The sequence below is a fragment of the Ictalurus punctatus genome, chromosome 9, assembly GCF_001660625.3.
Source record: "Ictalurus punctatus breed USDA103 chromosome 9, Coco_2.0, whole genome shotgun sequence".
Lineage (NCBI taxonomy): Eukaryota > Metazoa > Chordata > Actinopteri > Siluriformes > Ictaluridae > Ictalurus > Ictalurus punctatus.
In genome coordinates, this window is record NC_030424.2 from 30,825,802 (window position 1) to 30,838,087 (window position 12,286).

General features: G+C 43.3%; 1 protein-coding gene across 2 annotated transcripts in view; it reads left to right on the forward strand.

The window, feature by feature from the left end:
• LOC108269731 (cubilin) overlaps positions 1-12,286 on the forward strand; it is an 86,822-nt gene that overhangs the window by 41,435 nt on the left and 33,101 nt on the right. For both annotated transcript variants that reach the window (XM_053682546.1, XM_053682545.1), the window contains exons 27-30: positions 687-837; positions 963-1,147; positions 7,535-7,685; positions 8,419-8,612. In XM_053682546.1, coding sequence (XP_053538521.1) covers positions 687-837; positions 963-1,147; positions 7,535-7,685; positions 8,419-8,612 — 681 coding nt within the window. The remainder of the gene's footprint in view (positions 1-686; positions 838-962; positions 1,148-7,534; positions 7,686-8,418; positions 8,613-12,286) is intronic.

Genomic DNA, 12,286 nt, shown 5'->3' on the forward strand with positions numbered 1-12,286 from the left:
TTTTCTTCTCTTTTTTTAAAGGGATAGAAAAGTCCAGAGATTTTGAGAAAAGATAGAGAGGAAATGAAGTGTCCTTTTGTTTCTTTACACAAACAACTGACATGCAGTCTTTCGCTGAAGATAATAAGGACTGACGGCGCGGTTAACAGGTGACATATTTATATAACGCTACGCGCTTAATTGCCACGTCACCTGATCACGGCAGGCCTTTAAATAGGAATGATTTTACACAAGCTTCAGATGCTGGTTGCATGCAAGGATGCTCCCCATAGTGTTATGCTAAATGCAACATGGAGTTCCCATTGAAAGGGAACACTACCGAATATGCTGTTAAAAGGAAAATAAACAACTTCGGGGTGGTAACAGGAACGCCACTTCAATAGCCTGTTGAAGAAGGTAGCATAAGGAGAACTGTCTTCTCAGGGTTCTGATTCAGGATAAATACATTTCAAAAATCATCACAGAAAACAGGTCACAGCGAAGGCGATCGTCATTTTGTTCAGAAGAGGGAAAAAGAAAGTGTGTAAAATGATGAACAGAACTGTTTCCCTGACTGAGGAGTAACTTTTTAGTAATGTACTGATTTTTAAAATGCATTATGATATTTTCTCAAACCAAATGATTACACTTTTACTGTGTTTATAATACTGATCCTGTGACTCACTGAGAACTGTGGTGTTTTTCAGGGGATGTTCCATGTGGTGGAACTCTGACTCAGTCACGAGGGGAATTTTTCAGCCCCAATTATCCCAATGATTATCCCAATTATGCACACTGCACATGGAGCCTGCTGGCTGGAGAACTGCAGGTGGTTTCGTTAAACTTCACGTTCGTCAAGTAAGAAATCACCTTCCTGTTTCTCACCCATGATAAATCATACCTGACTTTGTTTAGATCTTTATCATTTAAGAATATTTGTTTGTGGTTAGTCTGTAAGGCTAGTTTCATTACACTTTCTTCAGTTTGGAGTCATGCTGTGACTTTATCCGCGTGTACGACGGCCTGACTGCTCAGCATTCACCTTTGGTTTCTGTGACTGGAAATCAGAGAGCTACCTTCAACTCCAGCAGCAGATACATGACCGTCGTTTTCTCCAGTGACAGCAGCGTGACTGGACAAGGTTTTCGAGCAGAATGGACTTTCATAGGTAAGTGTTATTTAATCTCATTTCAACTCCATTCATTTTGTTTATGGACAGTTCAGTGAAAAAAGGTATAGGTAGGTATAGTGGGACTTTATCTTGAGCCAGTTGTCCATACATGGCAGTATCCTTATTCCTCTGGCCAGCTTGCATACACCAATGGTTAAATAGAGTGGTGGAAGTGTAAGACATTGAATTGGAAGACTGTGCTGTTCTCCGTTTATTGTATGAAAGATACCATAGGTTTAAGCAGGGTTACGGGTCGGTCATTAGAAGAGGATTTAACCGGGTAAAACGTCCCAAAATTGGTACCTTACATGAGACCGCGTGTCAACACACGATGTCAAGTTCACGGAGAGAGAGAGAGCAGGGCGGCGACCATGCCCCTTGACCCCACATGACATCATCATAACCGATCATTACATACCCCCCCCACTTAAAATCCTCAGGCCATAACATAAAGGAAACCCTTTGCCTGTTCCATGAAACTACAGTCCAACATCCTGCAACAAGAGCAGCATTTCGGGGTTTGTTTCAATTAACATTGTCAGAATGTCACACTGTTTGAAATAATAATGTAACAGCAAAACCTCAAGGTACTCAGCCATTAACACTATTTCAAAAACAAAACAGTATGTCACATCACCCTATTAAGAAACAATCACTTTTGTAAGACAATGGACAGCCAAACCAATATAAGGCCTTCACAGACATAGCAATTTTAAAAAAATTCAAAATAATGCAGAATAAGACCAGAGAATGAGAAAAACTGAACACATATTACTTCAATACTCAAATAGAGGAGCAAAATAATGATTTGTCCACCTGTTAACCTCCCAGTTACAGGTAACCCTTGGTGTGTGCCTAGGGTGAAGGGCATATGAGTGCAATCCTAGTGAGTGGGCTGTGTATGCATATGTGTGAGGTAAGGAACCTCTGAATGCCTAGGGCCAAGGGTGTATGAGTGTGTTTCTGTGTGCACAGACTGTGGGTGAGTGAGGCGCACATCAGTGTGAGGTAAGACAAAGTCAGGGTGTATTGTCCGAGGGAGCCTGTGCTACCATGGCTGGACCAGCTGTGAACTGGTCATGGGATCCTGGTTCCTCAAATAAGAAGTAAAATCCATATTCCCCCTGGTCATCAGTGAACTCTATCTTGTAATCAGAAACCGAGTCAGCCACGCACCCAGGGCTTGGCGAGATCTCTAAATCGAGAGGTGTGTTCAGGTCTCTGCCATACAAGAGAAATGCCGGGGTGTCTCCCGTACTCTGGTGGGGAGCTGTCCTCAACGCAGAGGAGATCAAAGGTAAGTGGAGGTCCCAATCCCTGTTTATGTCCTACACAAGTGTGGATTGCCGCCTTGATGGTACGGTTCACCTGTTCCGTCTGGAAAAAAAAAAGCGACAGCCCTCTCCAAGCCATCTTCACCAGCCTGGGTCAATGCGGCACCAAGGCCCACATCACAGGCATCCATGTGCACTGCAAAAGGCTTCTCAAAGTCAGGCAAAACTAGTACTGGGGCACTGATTAGCTGTTGTTTTAAATAATCAAAAGACACCTGGCAGTCAGTGGACCACACAAATGGGGCATCCTCCCTCATGAGGGCAATCATCGGCTCAGCAATATGGGCATACCCCGAGATGAACCTACGGTATAACTTGTCATTCCTAGGAATTGTTGCATATTTTTAGCTGTCCTACCTTTTTAGCGGTGTGGGAAACTGTTTAATCGCAGCCACCTTACCCTTATCAGGGCCAAGGTCTTCTGGTGTCACCAGGTAACCCAAGTAGCATAGCTTTGGTGTACAAAAATGGCGTTTAGCCAGCTTCAAGGAAAGGCCTGCATCTGCCAAACACCCTAACACACTGGTGAGGTCTTCCAGGTGCTGGTCAAAGGTCAGTGAAGTGACCACAATGTCGTCCAGGTACACCATACAGCAGTTGTGGGTAAGCCCTGCCAATACAGTATTCATCAGTCTTTGAAATGTTGCAGGTGCATTTGATAACCCGAAAGGCATAACTTTAAACTGATAGAGCCCTTTGTGTGACACAAAAGCTGTCTTTGGCTTTGCGTCTGGGGCAACTGACACTTGCCAGTAACCCCTTGCAAGGTCCAGCATGGAAATAAATCTACCATGTGCCAAAAAAATCCAGAGAGTCATCCACTCTCGGAAGTGGGTAGGAGTCCTTCACTGTATATTTGTTCACTTTCCTAAAGTCTACACAAAATCTTGGATCTGTGTCTGACTTTTCAACTATCACAATTGGAGAGGCCCAGGGCCCTGAAGCAGGCTCACTAATGCCATCCTCCAACATTCTGTAAATCTGCTCCTCGATAATCTTTCTTTTTGCAGGTGAAGCACGGTAGGGAGGAAGACACACTGGCTTTGCAGTCCCAGTGTCTACTGTGTGCTCAACCAATGAAGTATGTCGCAGCTTTGCCCCAAAAAGATGAACAAAGTCTCCCAATAGGTGTGCCAGTTTTTTCTTGTCTGCTGAGGACAGGGCTGCTTGTTCCACCACTGGACCAAGATCGGTCTGGACATCCTTAAAGGTGAGGCTAGCTACATGGCCCTCCAAATCATCAAACTCCAGCAAGCTTAGGTCTGGCGCTGAGGTGGCATTATCTCCCAATTTAACGCTTCCAGTGGCTGGGTGGATGTGGATGTCAGCCTGAATCATAAAATCTGTCCCTAAGAGAATGGGACAAGACAGGTCTGGAATCATGGCAAAGTGGTGAGTAAATGGTTGCTCCAGTAGTTGAACAGGTAGCCACACAACACCAGATGGGGTGCATTGTTTTGAGTCCGCCAACTCAAGCGGGGAAAAATTCCAAGGAAGAATGACATCTCCTTCTATCCCACATTTAAGAAGGGTGGGTGAATGGATGGACTGCAGAAATGGATGCGCCTGTATCCAGGGTTGCCTTCAGTGAAACCTGATTGATGACCACCACTGCCGTCAGTGGAGTATTCTTTGACCTCTTTGGGCTGTTCCGCACCAAATTAACTGTGTGTATACTTTCTGTCTGTTGTGCACTGGTCCCTGACTCCGCTCTCCGCTTACCCTCATGAGCCCATGGAAACCTATGAGGCCAAGCACCACCTCTAGTGACCTCAGAAGTATCTGGAGTCTCCTGGACTATCTTAGAAAGTACTGCAACCCCTCCGGCGAATTCAGCACTACCACTCTGCCTATTCTTCGTACAGTTCCCACAACTGCGTGTGGTGACCACCGGAGTCAAAGATTTGTAGCAGTACAGGTCCTGTCGAGGAGGTGTCGGGGTAATGGGGACTCTACTAGAAGAAACAGGCCCTAATGCAGCACGTAGTTCATGGGCGGTCAGAAGTAGTTCTGTTAAAGTTGTAGGTGCAGTAGCATGAAGGACTAGTCTTTACTGATCAGAGACATGCCAGCAGATTACTTCAATCTGTTCTCACTCAGAGGGCGGTTGCTTTAGTCGCTTGAATTCAGTCACTAGGTGAGCTACAAAACTTGGGAGTGGCTCATTTGAAGTCTGAACTCTGTCCAAAATCCCTCTCCAGACATTCTCTACATTGTTTGTAGGCAGGAAGGCCTGTCGAAAGAGATCTGAGAAATGCTCCCATGAGAGTAGGTGTGGCTGCATGGCAGAATACCACTTCCGGGGCTCCTTTCCAAATAACCTTGTCAACTCAAGGAAGAACTGAGTGTCAGATAAACCAAGTGTTGTCTTGTACAAAGAAACAGACTGAAGCCATTCTTCTGGGTCAAGAGATTTACCCCATCAAACATGGGCAGCATAAGTCCAGGGAGATGGGCTGAATGAACAGCAGGTGTCAGTGGATGTAACAGCCCAGTGTGGCTAGTGAGAGTGTGTGTAACCGGGGTTGAACTAAACACAGGGTAGGCATTAGAGGCTTGTCCCTGTGTTTGTTAAGAAGTCTGATGATCTTGGTTGGTGTGGCTAGCAAGTGTGCATGTTTCAGGGGTTGAGATAAGCATAGGGTGTGCCCTTGCTTAGCCATTGCAAGAGTTGAGTAAGAAATGTACTTATACTGTTGCAGAACACCCTATCAATAATTAAATGAGACAGGGAAAAAAATGCTTAACATTAGTTAACATTAACATCAGTAAGAGAATGTATCTCAACGGACAGCAGTAATCCTAAGACACATAAATAGAAGGAAAAAAATATATGCATGTAAATATACATGTATCCCAAAATACCCAGTCACTGTAAGTACTCCCAATAGCAACAGATAACCTTAAATCCAACAGTAACAGTTTAGATGAATGGGTGTTCACTTTTTTCTTTCACCCGAACACATACGTATTAAATACCCGGTGCATTTTTTCTCTGCCCATGAAGTGCTACTTAGCTCGTTTGTCCATAGAATCCAGACCCAAAAGTCCTGCCTTGTCCTCTCCTCCACTACGCAGGCCAGTAGTAGGCGGAGCTAACCGAGGTGTGTCGAATCAGTCAATCAGAAACGTGCCTTTCCTTTTCCAAAGTCCTCGCCTTGCATGCACGGGTCTCTGAAGATGCCGCTGCATACAATTTCTCACAGCAAAGTCACACAAACAAAAGTCACAAAAAGGTCTTTAAAAAAAAAAGTAAGAACTCGGAAACACGCAGAAAAACAGCGAGGGAAATTCTCTTCAAAAAAAACGTAGACGGCAACACTTAGAAAACATTTAGTCGCAAAAAATAATAATAATAATTTATCCCACAGTGAGTTTTCTCCTCCAACGCAGCAGTGAGACTTCGGTGGTTGCTAGTTTATCCCGCTAGCATGCGTGCCAGCTAACTAAAAGTCCAGTACGAATGAAACTTCGCTTACAGTTCACTTGCTTTATGAGCATCGAGTACGAAAGCCACATTTAAAGTTCACTCACTCTCTGGTGTCCAAACTTTTCTTTCCGAGGATGTTCATTCACAGTTCGGGCGCCATTTGTAAGGATCCGGCTAGATCCTCACGATTTTCTCAGGAAAGTTAATATAACTCAGCCGGACACAGTGAAAGTGATGTTCTTCGTTTATTGCATTGAATGATACCATAGACTTACGCATGGTTACAGGTCGGTCATTAGAAGAGGATTTAACCGAGTAAAACATCCCAAAAATGGTATCTTACATGAGACCGTGTGTCAAGTTCACGGAGAGAGAGAGAGAGAGAGAGAGAGAGAGAGCGCAGGGCGGCGACCACGCCCCTTGCGTGGATATTGTAATGATCGGCTATGATGATGTCATGTGGGGTACATGACATCATCATAGCCGATCATTACAATCATTACAATATCTCGAAAATCACCTGTGCTCTTTAGCAAAGGGAACATGAACAAATGATTCATTTACACCCACTGATGTAAACCTGTCCTGTGGCTAAATGGCATGAATAACATCTGAGCCTAAACATAATGAACCTGAGAGCTTTTAGGAGCAAGTTCAGCCCTCTCAAATCTAGAATCAGACAGACACCAAATATGCCTTGATCGTGCCTCTGTCCAAGAGGAAACGCATTTCTTGGAGCAGAGCAGAACATGTTATGGGAAAATTGATGAGGCTCTGAGCTCTAAAAAGGTTAAGTCCCAATAGTGGGGCTGAAGTTTGTGTGCCTGCAATATTGTCCTCTGGATCCACTGGTCTGAAGTTGGTGCTGTAAAGTGAGCAATATTTTTTTTTTTTTTTTTTTTTAGCTGTAATGCATCCCAGTGGCGTTCCAGCTCCTTCTTGAGCACACTCCACACGACACTTTAGTGATGGAGACCTGTGCTATTGTTTATAAGGTTTTCTTGAATGCAGGCCCAGTAGGCAGCTCTGGCACAATGGGTTCATTTACACGTGCCACATTGTAATTGAAATTTTTAGAAAATTGCATTGGTATGAGAGGAATAAAACACTAGGACCTGCTGTTGTAGAACATCCTTCATCACACCACCCAGTCATTATTTATTTTTCTAAATGGAACAGTAAATGTATTGCTGCAACCCTACACTTTACAGCCCATTCTCTGTGTAATTATTGTTCTGTGTATTTATTGTCCTGCAATCATCTGTTGTATATTGCACTTTATATAGTTTTGCGTACTGTTATGTGCTGCACCATGGTCCTGGAAAAACGGCATTTAGTTCCAATATACATATACAAGCTACATAAACATATATACATATGTATGAACAAATGTGCAACATCCTTTAAATAAGGAATAATTTATTAATTATGTACAGATTTTTTTAAACATTATATTAGAAGAGAAAGTGTTAGGAAATTATGACACTGTAAACCTGTTTATTGGTACATGCTTGCTGTAGGTAGATTTGCCTAAATAATTAACTGCACCTCTGTGCTGTAACTGCAGAGAGATACAGTGTTTAAATGTTGATATTGTGATGCAAGTGTGATATTTTTCAGATGGACCTCCATGTGGTGGAGACCTGACTCAGACACAAGGGGAATTTTTCAGCCCAAATTTCCCCAATGCATATCCAAATGATACAAATTGCATATGGAGGCTCCTGAGCCCTGAGCAGCAGGTGGTGTCATTAACCATCGTGTCTGTTGAGTAAGAAATTTCTTTCCTTCATTTTTACTTGCTGATAAGTTACACGTCCCTGTGTAAATGTCCCTGTGTTACACGTCCCTGTGTAAAAAATATACATATGTTTCTTTGTGGTTAGCTTCCTACAATGCTAGTTTGACAGATGGAGTCACTGAAAAAACACTTAACATGTTAAAATTAAATAATCAATGTAAACAAACACATTATAAGTAACTCATTGGAATGTCCTTAATGTCCTCATGTCATTGGCATGAATGCAGTTAATCCACATATTTTGTATTTGCTATTTCTATGCTAAAATTCACAAGCCTTTTACTTGTTTAAGAGTGAAATGCAGCCACTGTCAGAAAAGAAACCTTGCAAAAATGAGATGATTTCTGCTTGAGATGGGTTACACACACTCAATGCTTAAATGCATATTCATCATATTAAAATTATATTATATAAAATGTTGAAAAAAATAATGTTAAATTGTGATTTTGGCTAAATTTAATCACAATAATGCAATCACCCAGACCCCCCTCTTAAATAGACACCTACATATACAAACCCTGCATGCATTTAGTAGTAAGTATCCTGTTTCTGAGTGTTAGAATTTTGGTATCTTTATCTTTAGGGCACAAACATCATAAACATTTTCCAAGCAGTATTATAGTATTTCTATAAGCCACTTGGATAAGAGCATCTTCTCAGTACAGTACATTTAAATGTAAACGTAAATGTGTGTTCTTCTCAGTATCGAGTTCTGCCCCGACTGTGGCTGTGATGCTGTATACGTGTACGACGGCCCGTCTTCTTCATCTCCGTTATTGGGAACTGTATGTGGACATGGAAGGAAGACCTTCAGCTCAAGCAGGAACACTCTAACTGTGGTTTTCTCCAGCGATAGCTCTATTAACGGGATAGGATTCGTTGCACACTGGAACACAGGTGATCTAATCATATACAGTACATTCAAGTCCATAAGTATTTGGACAATGATGCAATTTATTTAATTTTGCCTCTGTACCTCACAATGGATATGAAGATGTGATTAAAGTGTAGAGTTTAGAGCTTTAATTCAAGGGGTTTAACAAAAATATTCATGAACCATTTAGGAATTACAGCCATTTTCCATTGACGCAAAAGTAATTGGATAATGGACTGAAAAGCAGTTTCATGGTCAGGAGTGGGCTGTTTCCTCATTATTTCATGACATTTTATGGCGTTAAAAGCTCGGAAGTTGATTTCAAGTGCTGAATTCGCATTTGGTAGCTGTTCATGGGAACTCTCAATATGCAGTCCAAAGAGGTGTCAGTACAAGCGAAGGAGGCCATCATTAGGCTGAAAAAAACACAACAGACCTACCAGAGAGATAGCGGCCAAATGAACAATTTGGTACATTCTTAAAAAGTAGGACTTCTCTGGTGAGCTCAGCAACAGCAAAAGGCCTGGAAGACCACAGAAGACAACACAAGTGGATGATCTCAGAATTCTTTCTTTGATGTAGAAAAACCCATTCACAACATCTAGCAAAATCTTGTGTACTTGTGACACAGTATTCGGAACATTCAGGGGGAAAAAAAATCTTTTTACAGGCAAATAAACCTGTTAACTTCCAGCTTGTTTTCTTCACATTCGGTTTCACTCCACTAACAGCTACATATCTTCACAGTATTTTTCAGATTCTCAAAGCTCCAGTACAAACCTATAGAAGCAAACGTTAGACACAAATCATCTCCTGGTTTCAGACATAATCCTCCCTGGTGGTCAATATATGAGACCACCGCTGTGTTCTCTGTAAACACATGGTGACCTCTCAAGTGACGTTGGCTGCTGCTGCCATAAGCTCCACTAGTCTCCTATAAAGACTGGAGGGGATGCCTAGATCCAGCTTTGTCTTGCTCAATGTTCATAGGATTGACCCTACACATGTTGGGGATAGAAACAACCTCATCGTAGTAGAAGCCTTATAACCCCTAGAAAAGTTGTCCATTGCACTGGAGAAAGCATACTTTTCTGAGGTTCAACATGAACCCCAAGCTCTTCATGTGGATGAGAACAACATCTCGATGTTGAGCTGCCAGTTTCCTGGATTGTGCTAGAATTAACCAGTCATCCAGGTAGTTTAGTACAGGGATGCCCTGGAGTCATAATGGAGCCAGAGTGACATCCATGCACTTTGTGAAGGTGCAAGGGGATAAAGCTAGCCCGAATGGAAGAACCCGGTCTTGTCTATGTGCAAATATGCACCTTTCAGACCTATAAACCAGAAACCAGTGGGAAACCAGTCCTCAAACTGAATCTGTGTAACGATAAGTTTGGGCGCAAGCATTTTGAACCTGTATGTCCAAAGAGTACAATTCAGAGGACGCAGATCTAAAATTGGCCACATACTCCTCTATTTTTTGCGGACCAGGAAATAATGGCTGTAAAAACCTCCCTCCCTCAGGGAACGGGGTCTATGTTCTACGGCCACTTTGTCCAAGAGGCATCTTACTTCCTGCACTAACGTCGGGCTCTGGTTTGTGCTGACTACTGTGGTGAGCACACCTCTGAACCGGGGGGGTGGAGCTCTAAACTGGACCTGATAACACTTTTCTACGATAGACAGAACCCATGGAGACACATTTGGCAGTAGTTTCCACGCTGCCAGATGGTCTTTTAGTGATGTTAACTATTCCACATTCTATTGGATGGAAAGCATCAGATTTTTGTTGCCCTGTGATAGCTCGCTGACCAGAGAAGACTGAAAACTTGGAACAGCCTTGGTTAGGGGAGGCCCTACAGTAGCACTGGTGGTTAACTGCCCTAACAACCTCATGTCCCCTGATATGTCCCACCACGGCCGCTCAAGACCGCTCTTCTTTGTCTGCTTGGCTTTCATGACCATTCTCAGATCAGGCCTAGTAGCAGGCCGTGTCTGTGGCTGCCCGGTTCCCCTGGCTGTCTGCGGGGGTTGGCAGGGTGCCATACTCACCTTCTGTGTCTCCCTCGCACTAGTGCTGGCCCGGGCTCCACTCGTGGATGCCCGGGTGAACTCGAAATAACTGGGAAGGAACTTGCTGAATGCCACCGTATGTCGAGCTCACTCAGCAGGTCTGCTTGGTCGGCCTGCAACACTGTCATTGTCTGCAGTGACCCACAACCAAGAATACTACTGCATAGGCCTTGCCCACCAACGCCAGGGTGGCCTTACACGGTGGCTTGGATGACAAATGGTCGAATAATCCGGCATCGTGGGGTTATAAATACGGCTTATGCATGGTTCTCCCCCAGAAGCCTGATATTTTGTCATGCACTTCTGGAAAAAAGGGGGAGTTTTCTGCAGTGTGAGGCATTTACTTTCACTGGGGAGAAAAATGCTCATCCAGCCTTAGTAATCACTTCAAGCAGCTCTTTATATGCTGTTCTCAATTTTTAGTATACCCTTTTGGCTTCTCGGCATCAGAGAGGAATTATTACCATTATTTTTGTGTGTGTGGTTTTTTTTTTTGGGGGGGGGGGGGGGGGGGGGGTTGGCTTTCCATAGCGGAAGGAGGAGTCGCTATGCGAGCTCTAAAATCCAGCGGAGAGAGGAACCTGGAGGACAGAGCAAGAGATAGAGCAGTGCTCATCTCCGGCTCTTCTTCTGGATCCATATGAGATCCCCCGGAACTGAGACGGATAACTGCCTTGGCAGCGGCCGGCCCAGATCCACGAGGCTCTGAAACCCAACTCACTTCGGCTTCCGAGAAGAGAGCGAGTCGCGGGTAGAGCTGCCTAATGTAAGCGTTACAATGCGCAATCAGACCTCACAAGGTCTGCTGTCGCAGGCTCATATCCTAGACACTTCACACAAAAAGTGTGCACTACTCCCCATGATGAAACTGGAGCAAGGAGTAACGCACTTCCTGAATTCTCTCACTCATATTTTTCTCTCTCGCTCATTCCTTTTTTTTCTTCTCTTTTTTTAAAAGGATAGAAAAGTCCAAAGATTTTGAGAAAAAATAGAGAGGAAATGAAGCATCTTTTTGTTTCTTTACACATACAACTGACATGCAGTCTAGCTGACAATAATAAGGCTGATAGCGTGGTTCACAAGTGCCATATATATCATGCTACGCGCTTAATTGCCACATCACCTGATCACGGCAGTCCTATAAATAGGTATGCTTTTACACAAGCTTCAGATGCCAGTTGCTCGCAAGGATGTTCCCTATAGTGTTATGCTTAACGCAACGTGGAGTTCCCTTTGAAAGGGCACACTACCGAATATGCTGTTAAAAGGAAAATAATCAACTTCAGGGTGGTAACAGGAACACCACTTCAATAGCCTGTTGAAGAGTGTAGCATAAGGAGAACTGTCTTCTCAGGGTTCAGATTCAGGATAAATACATTTCAAAAATCATCACAGAAAACATGTCACAGTGAAGGAGACCGTCATTTTGTTCAAAAGAGGGAAAAAGAAATTGTGTAAAATGATGAACAGAACTGTTCCCCCGACTGAGGAGTAACTTTTTAGTAACGTACTGATTTTTAAAATACATTATTATGATATTTTCTCAAACCAAATGATCACACTTTTACTGTGTTTATAATACTGATACTGTGATTCACTGAGAACTGTTGTGTTTTTCTGGTGT